At 37.1% G+C, this 16,521-nt stretch overlaps 1 protein-coding gene across 7 annotated transcripts in view; it reads left to right on the top strand.

The window, feature by feature from the left end:
• Positions 1 to 16,521, top strand: part of TRPM3 (transient receptor potential cation channel subfamily M member 3) — a 584,594-nt gene that overhangs the window by 289,517 nt on the left and 278,556 nt on the right. For all 7 annotated transcript variants that reach the window (XM_053574847.1, XM_053574838.1, XM_053574844.1 and 4 more), the window contains exons 4-5: positions 12,213 to 12,426; positions 15,331 to 15,455. In XM_053574847.1, coding sequence (XP_053430822.1) covers positions 12,213 to 12,426; positions 15,331 to 15,455 — 339 coding nt within the window. The remainder of the gene's footprint in view (positions 1 to 12,212; positions 12,427 to 15,330; positions 15,456 to 16,521) is intronic.

Raw genomic sequence — 16,521 nt, 5'->3', positions numbered from 1 at the left:
ACCCAGTAGGAGTTGTGGGATCAAATGGAAGGTTTACTTTTAGCTCTTTGAGGATTCTCCATGCTTCTTTCCACACAGTCTGTATTAGTTTGCAATCCCACCAGCAGTATAAGAGTGTTCCCTTCTCTCCACTTCCATGGCAGCGTCTGCAGATTGGGACTTTGTGATGTGGGCTCTTCTCACTGGGGTTAGCAAATATCTCAAGGCAGTTTTGATTTGTATTTCTCTGATGTTTAGCGATGATGAGCATTTTTTTCATGTGTTTATTGGCTATTCATTTGTCTTCCTCGTGTCTTTTCATGTCTCTTTTCCAGTGATAGATGGGATTATTTGCCCTTTTTTTGTTGATTAGTTTGAGTGCTCTGTAGATTCTAGTTATCAGCCCTTAGACAGGCCTAGCTTAATATGCCTTTGGTCCCCTGCTTCTGAGAAGAATTTTTGGAAGTTTATATGATTTTTAAGAAAGTGGCCAAAAAACTCTAGAGGCAAATTGACTCCTATTAATTTTTTTAAAATAAGGTGCAACATTAATTGCTTTTCTTCAAAGCAACCTAAGTGAAAGCCCATGTGTCTTCAAAATGCCAGTGTGATTTGGACACAACACGGGGTCATCTGCAGCAGTTTGGGTAGAAAAAAGAAATCATAATCATTATTAAAATGTCATCAGCCACATGAGAGCCCTATCTTTGCTCAGGAACACTACGTATCTGTTTGACCACATGGTACAGAATGTGTCACAGAACTTTAGTCACGAAAGGCACTTGAGGGATCAGATGCGGAGGTTCTTAACTTGGAAACCTTTGAACTAAGCACACAAATATCCATGTCTAAGACTCATTTTTTGAATGTCTCATTAATTAGTCTGAGATAGAGCCTGAGAATCCAGAGTTTCTAGAAAGGTATCCAGATTATTGTTCATTATTGCACAGCCAGGTATAAAAATCTCTGATTAATCCTAGTCCCTCTACCTATTGTATACATCAATAGTGAAGTTAAATTATTTTCCCTGAGTTGCACAATTATTTATCAAAATGGTTCTTGAACCCCATCCCCTCAGGACTCCTTCTCAGCTCTCTTTCTTCTCTACCGTGTCTGCCTGGTCTGGACTATAGTAGATGTTTTATTGGGGAATATATGTGTAGGGAACTGAAAGGAACATCATTACTATTATAATTCTAGCTCTTTTATAAGGACTTTGAGAACTTTATAGTAGAATTATTAAATCACTATTGTTTGGTGAGGTTGAACTGTAAAGTAGTAAGCAGGAAGAGGCCTTTGTAAATGTCCATCTTAAGTTAATAGAATCATTTTCTGAGCCCTTCCTAGTACTTTGTGGTATTTGGTCCTCAATTCCCAGACTTGACAAGCCTAGAGAAAGAGCAATGAAGCCAGTACTTGATAAGGAAAAACTGTGACACAGGAAAAAGACGTTCAAAGCTGGCAGTAAGCAAAGCGTTCTTCTTACTTCCTTCTCAGTACCAGGCCATGTCCTATCAAATTGCAAGCCCCAAAAAGCCATTTCTGGACTCTCAGAGAACTTGGCAAGTTCATTCACATGCCCCATAATTGTCAGAACAGAGGGACAAAGGAAGACGATACTAAGATACTAAAAGCTCTGGTTTAGGCATTATTTTACTAGAATGGAATCAGGCTAACATTTTAGAACTGTCTTAAAGAGCAACAGTGAGATGGCCCATCAGCAGGGATCATGGTGTTTCTCAAAGACTCTTCTTTAGCTGAGGCTCAGGCCGTAGGTTATTTAGAAAAGGAAACAGGACCAGGCTTGATTATACACAGAATCTTACTTGCTTACTCATCATCTCTGCCAATTAATGTTGAGCTGACTTGCAGACCAGGTATGTATAACATAATTAAGGACTTGTATTAAGCCCCTCAAGTCTCTTCACATAATTCTTTTCTAGTTTTCCCTTGCTGTTTACTCTGCTTATTAGACCAGGTTGAGTGCCTGATTATAGTTTTCATATGATTGAGATAATTATTCCTAGTCCTCATTTTTGCACTCAAAGCTCTAACTATTGAATCTGCCAGGATGAAAGCTTTATTCTCTGAGCACTGTGTGTGGGGGGGAGGGTGTATGTGGAGAGGGGACACCAGGCAGGGGAGGCTGTCAGCAGCTTGGAATCTAACCTTCTACTCTTAAAATGCTCTGGGATTGAATTTGAGATTTAAAATATTGCCTATTTTTGTATTATGCAAATTTGATCTGGGAATTATCATTGATTGACACATACCAAATAGGAAATTAAAGAAATCCCAATCACAAAAACAACATAGCTGTTAGTTAAACTGAAGCTAACCAAGCAGCTTTACACAGACATAAGTTTTTGAGAGGTTTTGTAAATTGCTCCCTTGATTTCCAGCTTTCACCTTGTAATCTCAAGACCACTGAGTTGGAAGTACATTTGGAAGGCCTTTCTGAAACTTAGAATTAAAGTGAACTGTATTACTTATATTTCTAATCCTAATCATAGATCTCTAGAAAAGGAAGAACCAATTCTCTTGTAAGAAACTATCCCATTTCTTTGCCTCTAGAATAATTTATGCTAAATAATTCTGATAGAAAATTCATACACTATACCCTATGACCTGTTCACAGGCTTACTGAAGTTTTATATTATTTCTAAACCTTCAGCTTTGGCCTGTCAGCATCCCCTGTGAGTACCTGATATCTAACACTGGGAATTTCAAGAACAATGTGGAATAAATTACAATAGCATTTTTGCTCCCAAAGTTTTCTGGGTCATCAATCTAGGAATTTAATAACAGTGAATGTGATTCCAAATATTTTCTTTCTGGGGATATTGTATATCTATCAAACCATTATAAGAATTAAACTCTCACTGCAAAACAAAAGGCTTAAAAAGCTGGCATAAGCAAAATTGTCATAGCAGTCTGATGTAACACATTCTCCCTGGCCACTGCTTTAATTACAAATTCCCATTTTAAATGTGTTTACAAAGAACTAGGAAATGAAATATTTGTCACCATTTTCTCACCAGAAAGGAAAATGGGGCAAATTCTCTACCATAGACTTAGAAGAAAGGCATTAAAAATACTTTTAAAGTATTAATAGATTTAGCAATGGTAGTTCCATTATTTTAGAATACTACTTAATGATAGCAACTGGCCATTTCCAAACAATAAAGCTGTATTTGCAGTGTAAGGGAGAGGACTTGCCCTTTAGCATTTCCAAGACTGTAGGTAGATTATTACTCTGCAGTTTTTACCTTTTCTGTCTTTCTTTCTTTTTTTTTTTTTTTGACAGAGTCTCACTATGTCACCCTCTGTAGAGTGTGGTGTCACAGCTCACAGCAACCTTGAACGGTTGGGCTAAAGCAATTCTCTTGCCTCAGCCTCCCAAGTAGCTGGGACTACAGGCACCCACCACAATGCCCAGCTATTTTTTGGCTGCAGTTGTCATTGTTGTTTGGGAGGCCCAGGCTGGGTTCGAACCCACCAGCTCTGGTATATGTGGCTGGCACCCTAGCCACTGAATTACAGGCACCGAGCCAGTTCTTTTACATTTTCATTAAGACGTTTTTGTTAAAACAGCTGGGCAGAGTTACATGGGTTAAAATTTAAGGCTAAACAGATGAACTATGGGTTAACAAAGCCAAATTGCTCTAGAAAAACTCAAGTTCAGAATGTCTAAGGAAGATTATTATCCCTTTTTTCTCAATGAAACAGCCACTGTCTGTTCCAAGTGATGATGGCTGTTCCCCATCCTGCAGCCTTTGCCCACCAAGAGTGTGGTGAAGAGGAAAGGGTAATGTCTGACTTGTCACTCCTCTGTGAGCTCCAAGTTTAGTGCAGAGTGAGGCCATAATACAGTTGATTCTGCTTTGATAGGGGAGTAGTGACATTTCTAAGATGAAGCAATGAAAGTGAATTTAGTAAAAATACAGTAAATCACCTGCTAAGCAAAAAGACCTTTGACACTTAGCAGAGCAAAAATTAAAGAGTTTCAGTCACTGAAGCCCTTGACCATTGGACTAAGGGAAAAAAAAATTCTTGTTTTCTGTTATACAGAATTTCACTTCTGAGTTTGTTGTTTGGAACTCCATGTATGGAGCAACATACATGAGCATGTATGTATGTAGTGTTCTCTAGCACTAGATCAGAGTAATGCCTAAGTGACAAAATTTAGTATGCCCATTAGGAAGAGTTCTTGTTATTTGTTAGGTGATCCATAGCAAACATGGGATGTATGTATGTTCCATTTTATCATGAAAATCATGCTGATTCCTTGACCTCCAAAGCACCTAAGAATAGATCAAATAGTACAATTTCAGCTAGAGCTTGCCTCTCTCTTGTACACAGCATTCTTAAGATGCTATTCCTAATGTCATTAGCACATCCCTGGGGTTTCCTGCTGTCAGGCAGAAGCACTAATGATAAAAAGGAAAAAGGGTAGATAATTCCAGGCATGGGCAACTTATTTGAGTGCAGTTTAGCTCTTGAAATGATAAATTAGGGAACTAAAGACCTATGGGTGAAGAAAGGATGTGTAGTGGGCGGTGCCTGTAGCTCAAAGGGGTAGGGCACCAGCCCCATATACCAGAGATGGTAGGTTCAAACGTGACCCCAGCCAAAAACTGCAAAAAAAAAAAGGATTAGGTAGCTTAAGGCAGGTACTTTTATAATGATAAACACCTGCACTGGTCCCTCCCCAGCTACTGCGAACTGAGAAACAAAGGGCTGTTTTAAGAAAGGCATACTAGCTGAAAAGCTGAAGGGAATTTACTTTGACTGGTTATACACGGGAGTCATATAAAAGGTGCAGATAACCTTCATCCAATTTGCACGTATTTGTTTTGCTGCCATACCAGGGATGTTCTATAATATAATCCATGCAGGGTCCCGTGAGGTGGTCAGGACCACTCTCATTTAACAAGAGAGGACACTCAAATTGGCCAAATGACATACGATGCCACTATCTGATGCTGGAGTGCAATGCTGCGCATGTCTGGAAAATCTCTAAGAGCACTAGATCAGGGTAATGCCTAGGTGACGAAATGTAGTATGCCCATTAGGAAGAGTTCTCGTTATTTGTTAGGTGATCCCATAGCAATTAAAAGACTCATAAGGGACAATCAAAATTGCTTACCTTGACAATCGAAGTAGCTCCTAATTTCAAATCACACCAATTACTTAACAGGAATTTATTAATTGCTCTGGGCGCAACCATGTGTGAGTGTGAGGCTGCTGATTCAGCACAGAAGTTAACTGCTGTACCTGAAGAGCTTACTGAAGAACCTGATTTTTATGGGCATAAAATACAATTCAAAACTTGAAATCTTCAGATAATCTCAAAGTGCTGCTTTATCCTACGATTCTAATTATTCTCTCATCTTCAAAACCATTTATTTTGAGTTGCTGACATTAACAACCAAAAAAGAAAAAAGTAGCAAATTGATTGATTTAAGTACTTTATCTTGCCGTTTATTCTCTAATAGAAGGGAGGGCACTATAAAAAATAGCACAAATAACGAGCAGAATCCAAGGGCCAGAGCCACCCAGTGTATGTTATTCACCAACTTCTGGAAAATTATATGTGATCGACAGTTAAGCAAATGTTCCTTCTGTACTAATTAGTCCCGATCAAAAGGGGTTACTTATGGGAGATACCTTGAGTAGCTTGTCAGTTGCTCTACTTTCACATTTATTGGGCCTTTCAAATTTATTTCATTATTTCCTCAATCTTCCCTTTGATTTTCATGTAAAATATTGAACGCTGTTTCTTTCACCCAGTGGCAAACACAAGACACACCATTTGGGAAGTTTGGTCTGGGGAAGGGTAATAATTCTCTCGGCTGCTTTGGTGGTCCCTGGGGAGCTCCTTAGTAATAAATACCTGAAGCCCAACCTAAGTCCTATTCAATCAGAATCTTCATTTTTCTTTTTTCTTTTTTTTTTTTTTCCCTAGAGACAGAGTTTCACTTTGTCGCCCTTGGTAGAGCGCTGTGGCATCACAGCTCACAGCAACCTCCAACTCCTGGGCTTAGGCAATTCTCTTGCCTCAGGCTCCCGAGTAGCTGGGACTACAGGCGCCCGCCACAATGCCCGGCTATTTTTGTTGTTGTTGCAGTTTGGCCGGGGTGGGGTTTGGACCCCCCACCCTCGGTATATGGGGCTGGCGCCCTACTCACTGAGCCAGAGGCACTGCCCAGAATCTTCATTTTTGACACAGTCACAAGGGGAGTTTTAGGCATATTCAAGTTTGAGAAACACAGTCCAATCTAGTCCAATCAGGTTCAAATCAGCCTAGTTATGCTAACTGTAACTGGGAGAAGGCGGTAGGTTTCACACTGATGTGGTGGCCAATTAAATGCTTCCTAATTCATGGTTTATTGCAAGGCCTTCACACACCAGCAATCATGTAAATATATTTCATACACACAGGCAGAGACAAGGGGGAGAAAACCACACAAATAGCTCAGGGGAGCAGCCCACTGGCGTATCAACTGGCCAGGCTACTGAAGGAAAGGAGGCTCAGGGGTTCCATGGGTGGAACTTCTTCTACAGGTATCTTGGCCATGGTCAGCTTCTTGGTGTTTTTATGACCCTCTTCAAGAGTGTCCATAAACAGCACCTCAGCCACCTTTTGGCTTTACTTTCTTCTTGGGCAGCCATTCTCAACCTGTGGGTCATGACCCCTTTGGGGGTCAAATGGCCCTCTCACAGAGTTGCCTAAATACATCCTGCATACCAGATATTTACATTACAATTCATAACAGTAGAAAAATTATAGTTATGAAGTAGCAACAAAAATAATTTTATAGTTGGAGGTCACCACAACATGAGGAACTGTATTAAAGGCTCGCGGCATTAGGAAGGTTGAGAACCACTGTTCTTGGGTCTCGTGTGCCTGGCCACAGCAGATGTCATCCCCTCAGCCTGTCATCTATATGTTTATCACTTTGGGTGATGAGCAGTTTCACTGTGGGCTGAGTCACTTGTCATAAGTGAGTTTTGAACATTTAGAATCACAAAACATTATTATATGTCACTTGCCTTCCCAGGGTCTCTGCGTACTCATCTGTAAAGGGGAAGAATGGAATGAGGTGATCTCTAGAATCCTGATTGCTAAGATACAGTTAAGCTCCCTTTTATTTCCATGATTATAACTACTTCATAGCCAGTGCTGAAGGCTTACGAAAAAATGTGGGCCCCTGCCCTCAAAGATCTTCCAATGTGGGGGGATAAAACTGACCCATGGGAGAAACACCAGAGAAAAGCTATCACACTGGGCTTGATTAAGAGTTATATTGCATCGGCATGGGCATGCATTCTCAGAAGTCATGGTGGATGAAACAGAAACCTTAGAAAGACAAGAATGGTTTCTGTAGATGAAAGAGGAGAGACTGAATTATCTAGGTAGGTCATGGGGAAGCCCTGGCCAAATGCAAAGGGGGGAAAAAACCTCTGAAAGGGAGAGCCTGACAGTCACAATGGGGAGTTTACATCTGATGTAAAGGTGTGAGTTGAGAAATAACGTGATAAAAACGGATTGGAGAAACTAGTCTACCTATTAGCATCTCATAAAGAAAATAGTAGGGGGCCATGGCTGTAATCCAAACTGGTATTTTAGGAAGGAGAATGTATCCTTGAGAAATGGATCTTTGGGACTAGGAGACTAGTCAGAGTTAAAGGAAAAGACGAAGTCTACTAAGAGAGAGGGTTTTACATCCCTGAGGCTGAGAGAAAAGGCCGTGGAGTCAGGCGGACCTAGGGTGTGAATAGTGTCATCACCCTTACTAGCATAGTGAACTTGAGGACAGGAGGAAAGCTTTCTGTCCCCATCAGTAAAACATGGATGATGCCAGGCTCCTTAGTGTTGGGAGGAGTACATGAAACTGTGTGAACACACTTGTACATGCCTGGAGCACAGTGAATATGCAAGTTTCTTCTTTGATTTGTTGTTTTTGTTTGGTTGGTTGGTTCTTTGGTTTTTGTTGCTTTGGGCTTTTTCTTTTCTCAGTAGAATTAAGGCATTGTGAACAGAGTGAGAAAAGAGCCCATCCCCAGTATGACCTTACCAGGGACAGACACCAAGTGCCTCCCGTTAGTCATCTGAAAGACAGGACTGGGCTCCATGGGATCTCAGAGGTCATTCATTCCTTCACCCCTGGATCACTTATTAGCTGAATAACAATCATGACATGGTAATGAACACGGCTTTTCATAAGGTAGGCTACTTCAAAAGAAACTTCAATGTATTCAATAAGCTATTCATTATTGTCCTTTGTCCTATGAACTACTCACATGATCAATAACAGATCTCTTTTGTCCTTGCTGCTACTTTAAAACCACTAATGTTAATTATTTACCAAAGGAGCTTTATTTCTAAAAATGACTTTAGATTATTATTACCAATTAGTATGAATAATTGAACTCCATAATATATCATATAGCTAGTTAAGCCTGGCGAAATTATTACACCCTATCTATAGTAATTTAATAGGAATTGTAACCTCCCTTCATATTATGTGAATTAATAATGATTGCATGTCCACTCTCAGGTACTAACTATGGCTCTGAATCTCACTTTATTTATCCAGCTAAATAAAATGGACAGATGGGGATGCTAAGTGGAGACTTTGGGGTTTCCAGAAGCCACAATCATAACTTGTTTTTCAGAATATTATAATAATCTCACATGTGCATTTTCTTTTTTTTTTTTCACATATGCATTTTCTAATCGTTGCAGCTACCAGGAGTGACCAACCTGTGGCCCATAGCTACATGTGGATTATTTGAGAATTGTTTTGCTTATCTGTAGCGTCTGATATTGTGAAAAGTATACACGGTTGTTGTTGTTTGTTTATTTAATGGGTGGCCCAAGGCAACTCTCAGTTTTCTAATTTGCAGCAGAGAAAATAAAAGGTTGGACACCCCTGTCTATACAATCCTTCAGAAATGTGAAAAATAACTCTATAGTCTTGCAAGGGATAAATAATTCATACTTTAGATGCTTTTCTATATTTAAGAAAAGTGTAATTTTTACCTCACCTTAAAGAATATAGGTCCTTATCAAGTGGGGTTTTTTAGTGATACATTAAAGTTGGTGAATAAGAGAACAGTAACTTGAAATTTCTTAACATTCCTCATCCTAATGATTCTCGTTGGTATAGCTTGGAAGCCTTGTGAGTCCCAATTCTACTTTATTTCATTTTCTGGAATCAGATGATATAAATTCAATTCAGCAGAACAACCAAATTTTAACTACTCACGTAGCTAAACTTCACTATTCAAGAAGTAATATATACACAGAAAAAATTTTATTCTTTCATCTTTTTCTTGAATCACTTTATTGAGATTTGATTGACATACAAAAAGCTATTCATAATTAGCATATGCAACTTGATAAATTTGGAGTTAAATACACACTGGCGAAACCATTACCACAAAAAAGGTCATAAATGTATCCATCCAGCCTCCAAAAGTCTTCTATTACCCCTTTATTTAATTAATTAATTTTGTTCTTCATTCTTTTGCCTTGTATAGCTTTATTTATCAAGATACTTTTCTTACAAAGAGCCACTCGATGGAGAGTGAAAAAAGAAGCTTTTATTTACAAAACACCGTGTTTGCCTCCACTATTATCATACCCTCTCTCCAGCCCCAAGGCTCCATGCATGGCACAAAAATACACCTGTTCAGAATTTCTGTTGATAAATATCTCAAAGTTCTTGCTTTCTGCATGAGATTTTATGAACAAAATATGTCATTTCTCATATTATAAACACTAGTTAAATTTTATGGATGTTAATGTACTTAGCTAAAACTGTCAACATCTGCTCTTTCCTTCTGGACCCATTTTTTGCTAAGTCAGTCAAACCAGTATAGAACCAGTTGTGTTGGAGTCTAACACTTTGGTTACTTGGTGTATGCATATAGGAGACATAAGATTTCTGATCTCTAGATGATACAGTTATTTTATTAAGCTGCTTTCACATTTTGCATGGGTTTTTTTTTTTTTTTTGCCTCATGTTTCAGCTAAATATGTTCCAAAAAATACTTTAACAAAAGAATAGACAAATAACTTTTGATGCTTTGCAACAATGGTGTTTGCCAGTTCCAAAAATATAGCAATAAATTGTCATCTCCTAGATAATCTTATTTATTTATATATCCAAAACCATATGTTTGTATGATTACATGCGCATCTATTCTTTTTGTGCCTATGCTATTTCAACATTAATACTTAACAAATTCCAGAGTTAACCAATACCTTTCTTTTCTCTCTTTTCAGGGGTTTTCTTCTCTTAGGTATTATCTATCATGTGTTGGTGAGAGGGTATCTTTTTATTTATCTAGCTAGAGATTTACTGAATTTCCTGAATCTGAGAATTAGTATCTTTCAATAATTCTGAGAAATACTCAGCCAGTATCTCTTCAAATATTACCTTTTCTCCATTATCTATTTTATTTCTATCTAGAATTCTGATTCTCTCCTGATTCTCTCCTCTAAGGTTCTTCATTTTCTTCTATGTTTTTAACTCCTTAGTTTTTCTAGCCTACATTTTGTTTATTTTCTGGATTTATTGTCAGTATGTCTGATCTTTAATTTATCCCTTGTAATTTTTGTTTAAATTGGTACATTTTAATTTCTAGATATTCTTCTTGGTTCTTTTTCAAATGTACGTGGTCATTCCTTACAGTTTCTTGTTCCTGACTCATATATTCAATCATCTCGTTTATGTTTTTTAATGTATTAAACATATTAATAGCTATATTGTATTATGTATCTGATCATTTCAATATCTTTGAATTCTTTGTTAATATCTTTGTTTCTGTTTGTTCTCACTCATGCTGCTTTACTCCCTTACATAAATTGTGGCTTTATTTTATTTTTTTACTATGCAATGATTATTTCCCCATAGAAATTATTTTAAATCTGGATTGATAACCTATCCTTCCACAGAGGACTTTTATTTGTTTCTGCCAATTATCTTCAGTCATTACCTAACCAAGGTCTTTTATATTAAACATTCTACCTGGCATTTCCCAAACCACACAGACAGTGTAAAATGTGAACCAAAACCTGTCTGAGGTACAGCTTGTGTTTAAAAATAGATGGGATTTTTTCCCTATCCACTCGCGGATAGGTTGAGGAGTCAAGGTTGAGGTAGGCAAATTCCATACTTATTTTCTTCTTCCTTATACTTGAGGATGGCACCCTTTGAAGTATCCCAGCTTTACATGGGGTCCCCTATTAAGCCTCCCATACTGCATAAAGCCGCTAAATCAGATGTTCAATGTCTTCCAGGATTTAGGAGCAAACCTCTGATTTGGTGCTTCCTAACCTCCTGAGGTTCTAACCTACTTTATTTAGGAGTCTGAATAGTTTCATTTCTATGTCAGCTTAGCAATTTATTTCAAAGTGTTGCTACATTTGTCTAGTATTTTAGCTGTTTCTAACTTGAAATTGAAGTCTTTATATAATTAGAGACCTGAATGAGTATCTATGCATAGATGTTTATAAAGATGTTTATTATTATATATATTAATACTATTTTGTTTATGTTACATATAATCATAACTTTATTTCCAGTTGCATCTGGTTAACAGCTTGCTATCTGCCATTCATTTCAATTTTTCAGCCATTCTACAAGAGTAACTGTCTGGTTCTTTGTCACTTATCTTTTTTAAAAGAGATAAAAGAAAATAGTTGGTATGCAGTTATTAAGATAGGAATAAATATTATTCATTGTTACCTTATTTTAAAATCCTCAGTACATTATGTAGAACTGTAGACATTTTCAAATCCTCTCAAAATAATAAGGTCACAGAAACAATGATATCTGCTTCCAGTTGACATAAGGGAATATAAAAAAACAGTAGAGATATTTGAGCTATTGCACAAATGTAAGGAATGGTAAACTATAAACATAACTTCCTTTATCAAAGAACTCAATCTTGGAAGAGTTATGTTTATACTACATTTTAGAAAATCAAATAATTTTAAAGTGAATTGTCATAATGAAGAAAGCTTTTAAAAATGGTGAACCCCTTTGTCTCATAAAGACTCTTTTGGGAATACAAATGATCATCCCTTTTTAAAAAATCTGATTTTATATGAGATGCTGTTTTCAACTAACTACACATCTATCTAACTGCAATTAGTAAAGACAACCTGTCAGGCAGCCCTGACCTGTCTCCCTAATATGCCACCTTTTCTCTTCCAGTATGTGCGAGTATCTTTCGATACAAAACCTGATCTCCTCCTACACCTGATGACCAAGGAATGGCAGTTGGAACTTCCCAAGCTTCTTATCTCTGTCCATGGGGGCCTGCAGAACTTTGAACTCCAACCAAAACTCAAGCAAGTCTTTGGGAAAGGGCTCATCAAAGCAGCCATGACAACTGGAGCATGGATATTCACTGGAGGGGTTAACACAGGTAATTGGAAATGGGACATTGGATGGCAATTTAAGACCATCAGAACATTGTGCTTAAGATAATTTTCTGCTGAGGTTAAACATATTTATATTTTCTCACCTTATACCCTATCCACACTCACTGGTTATCTTTCCCTCCCTTACCTAAATGGTATTTTCACAGTTATTTCTCAACAAAGAAAAAATCACTTACACAGAGGAAATAGGTTAATATATTTAATAGGTGATGACACAGAATTTTTAAACATGACTGGTGAAATTTCACAAGATATTTCCCATAGCTCAAGTTGCCATATGAACATTCAATCATTCCCTAAGAAATGACTGCTTCTTTAAACTGGAAACCCTACCTATATTCTTTGGGCAAATTTCAAATTTGGTGCTGAATTGCTCCAATGTGTGTAAAATGCTGTTTTCTTCTGGGACATAAACTGTGATGGAACAGTCTAGGGTGGTATGTATTCATTATCTAAAATATTTGATTAAGTCATCTCTGTACCAATAGAAGACACACCTCAGTCTAAATTCTAAAGAGGTTTTCTTATCTGCTGAAAGAGTTTCTGTTTTGTGATACAGACACAATGCCAAATCAATTCTTATGAATCCACTTACAGTTAAGTGCTTATCTGCAGAACATTATTAATGTGCAACAGATAATATAATAGCTGCCTGTAAATGTTTTTGTCATATTTCTCCAGCTTGAGTACAAAATGCCAATTGGTTGTATAAAAGTAATGTTGCAGTATATTAAGGCAAACTCGTCACACAGTTCAAAGTCTGTGCACATGGACATATTAGGACTTAGTGGGATATTCTGAACATAACTCTGGGCCAACTAGTTTTAAATAACATGTTATCCCAATGTTGTTTATTTTCTTGTTTGTAGTTGGGATGATGTTTAAGTTAAAACCAGCATTGAGAATTCTTCTAAATACCAAGCATTTTTGAATACTCAGCACACAACTGAATAGGCACCTTTAAGCAGTGAAGTCTTCAGACTGGCCTTGCTCAACGTTATTATGTGAAATCCTGACTCAGTCTGTAAACTGACACAATCTTAGAATGACCTGTTAGCCCTTTACTGTTTATCCTGTAGTAATCGGACATCTACAGAACAATTTTCTTTCAATGACTCTTCAAGTATTGAGTACCATGATTTACTCTTGGCTAAGTAGGCATCACCAGTCTCTGATTATTATCTTTTTGCTTTCCTGTCATGTAGAGAACAACTCAAAGGATTCTATGAGTTCAAAAGAAATTCTTAGTAATCTTCTATTTCTAGAAACTTGAAACATTGATTACTGTTTTTCTTCTTTAATGAAATGTGTTTAACATCAAAAGAAGAATGTATATAGCCTAAATACTGTCAGCTAAGGAGTTCAATTCTGCCTCAGGCTTTAGTGTTCGTTCTAATACCAAAGTGAGGTGCTTATGATAGGGTGGTGAGAAGTGACAACAGCATTGTGCAGACAGAGGGGCAACTTTGAAGTTAGACATCCTGTCCAGGGCTGGCCCTGAAAGGAGATTTGCTTATTAAAAGGAATCATGTAATATAATTTTCACAGGGTTACTTTCTCAGGGTTTTGTTTTTATGAATATTTGGGGGATGGGTTGTTTGTCTTGCTTTTTATCAATACTCAGAAGACTTATGGATAAACTAATAAGTGAAAATTATCTTCTTCCCAGTGTCCCTGGCTTAGCTCAACGTGGATTAGTAGCTATTTACACTATTTTATTACTTGAGTTTTAAAAAGAGATTCTTTCTGTTTGATGTTATGAATATTTCAGAAGTGAGTTATTTAAATATGTACGTCTGTTCCCATGATTTAATTGCCTGGTGTGTTCTGTGTATTTAGTTAGTTGGGAGCACAGTAGCTGAGCTTTTCCCTGGGATGGCGGCTGAAGTGCAGGCAGATGAGGAAGACACTGACCCTCCAACCCTCCCCTCCAGGAGTTCTACTGTTAGAAGAAACATCTTCACAAGCAATTATGATGCACTGCAGAATATGTTAGGTGACATACTGAGCTACACAAAATATGCAAACTGTGAACACATTCAAACTCAACATTGATATGAGAGATGGTATTGGATATGAAGATTTTCTTCAGGATGGGGGGAATTTTGATATGTAGAGACATCTTTTCTTAGAGAATATATCTTTGAGTCTCCCATAAAAATGACCATTTAAGAGGGAGGTTAAAATATTAGAAACTGCATCTTTTTTAAACGGCCTATAAAAAAGGTAAGAGGTAGGTGGCCTAATACCTTGTAAACTGAATTTTCTCACTTTTAGCTATGATGAGGAAAAGCCATTTTTGACAGAAGAGGAAAACAATTAGAATAATAAAGATTAAAAGGAACATCTACACATTTTTAACATAAAATGTTAGATGAATAGACCAATATTTTCTTTTTAAGTAGGTTCTTCACATTATGTGCCAACAAGTAGGAAGATGAGAAAAAGTTTAATAAAATATGAGCTATTTGAATGACCCTAGTTGATATACAAACTGTGGTCTAAATTTAATATTATTTGTGGTGGCTTTTATGTGTTACAGTCAAGGTATTGATTCTTAGCTATACTGGTGAATCATATGCTTATTATATAAGAAAAAGATTCTCTAGGTTTAAGGAATTGTATTTGTTCTTTTTATAGATGTATTTTTGTTCATGTAAATTAGCACATGCAGTGCCGGCATTCATGTACAAGTCTGGCAAATGCATCTGGCATTATAGCCAAAGGTTTGTGTTCTCTCTTAAATATATGTAGTTGTACAGAAATGTGTCAACATTTTTCATTCATTGCATTTAAACTTGGGAGAAATAATTATCTAATTTCCTTTAGACCAACAGAAAGGTGTTTGTTTTAAAAGATAAAATTAATTCTTCTGTCCTTCCTCTTAGGTGTTATTCGTCACGTTGGAGACGCTTTGAAGGATCACGCGTCTAAGTCTAGGGGGAAGATATGCACCATAGGTATTGCCCCCTGGGGAATTGTGGAAAACCAGGAGGACCTGATTGGAAGAGACGTAAGTCCTAAGAGCTATCCCTTTCCATGACTTCTCCTAGAGGGGATATTGGAAGCATAAAATGTAATTAGCATTCAAAATGTGCATATTACGATACTCTTTGAGTTCCTGCCTCCCAAGAAGAAACTCAGGTTAGAAATGGTTTACTGGGCAACTACTTACATCCCCAAATCTATCTATGCAAACTCCATGTCAATTCTTAGATCAAGAAAGGTCTCCAAGAATGGAGAAGCAAGAATCCAATGTATTGAAGTCTAATATGAAGGCAGTAGAGATCTAATAAAAGGTGGAGGGGGTAGGGGAAGGAGCGGGTAGGGACTAGGGGAGGAGGGAAGGGGTTGGGGGGGTCACAGTGTATGACACACCTCTTGGGATTTCTGTTCTTTCCAGTGGTCTCTCTTTAAAAAAAAAAAAACAATCCAAAAACAAATTATTACCAACAACCCTTAAAAAGTTGTTTTCTTCTATTAATCATTGGACTTTTTTTCTTCTACATACTACTTCTCAGAATTTCATTGATAAGCATTGCAGTTACACTATATAAAAAGATTGCCATACTTTATTGGCTTCTTTTTTCCTAGTAAGTTTAACAATTAATTATCATTGTTCTCGACATCAGATCAACATAGTTTTTCTTTTTCCTTCCTAATCAAGGACTGTCATAGAACAGGGCAAATGTGTTAAGTAGATTTTTTTAAGTTTTATTTTTTTTTTCTTACCTGAGCTAAAAAAATTAAAGAGACTAAGAATAGGTGTTAAACTACTTCTTCCATTATGATGAAGTACGATGTAATTACATTTCATTTCAATCTATATGATGCAAAATACTTGAAATTAGAAAAAATAAAGTCATGAGACACAGCAGTAGGCAAACTCTTTAAATCCTTCAGAACCTTTATTTCAAGTGCTAAAAAGTGTCCACATCAAGGATACCAAATTGCAGGTAGAAATGCTAATGTATAACATAAAGGGTAAGAAATGAGGTATCAGTTTATCTGTGTAATGTTCTCTTAACTAAAATTTACATATAAACTGAAATTCTCAGCAGCAATTTCCAAGGGCTGAC

Source organism: Nycticebus coucang, chromosome 2, assembly GCF_027406575.1.
Source record: "Nycticebus coucang isolate mNycCou1 chromosome 2, mNycCou1.pri, whole genome shotgun sequence".
Classification (NCBI taxonomy): domain Eukaryota; kingdom Metazoa; phylum Chordata; class Mammalia; order Primates; family Lorisidae; genus Nycticebus; species Nycticebus coucang.
The sequence above is the reverse complement of the archived record's forward strand: the minus strand, read 5'-3'. Positions and strand labels throughout refer to the sequence as shown.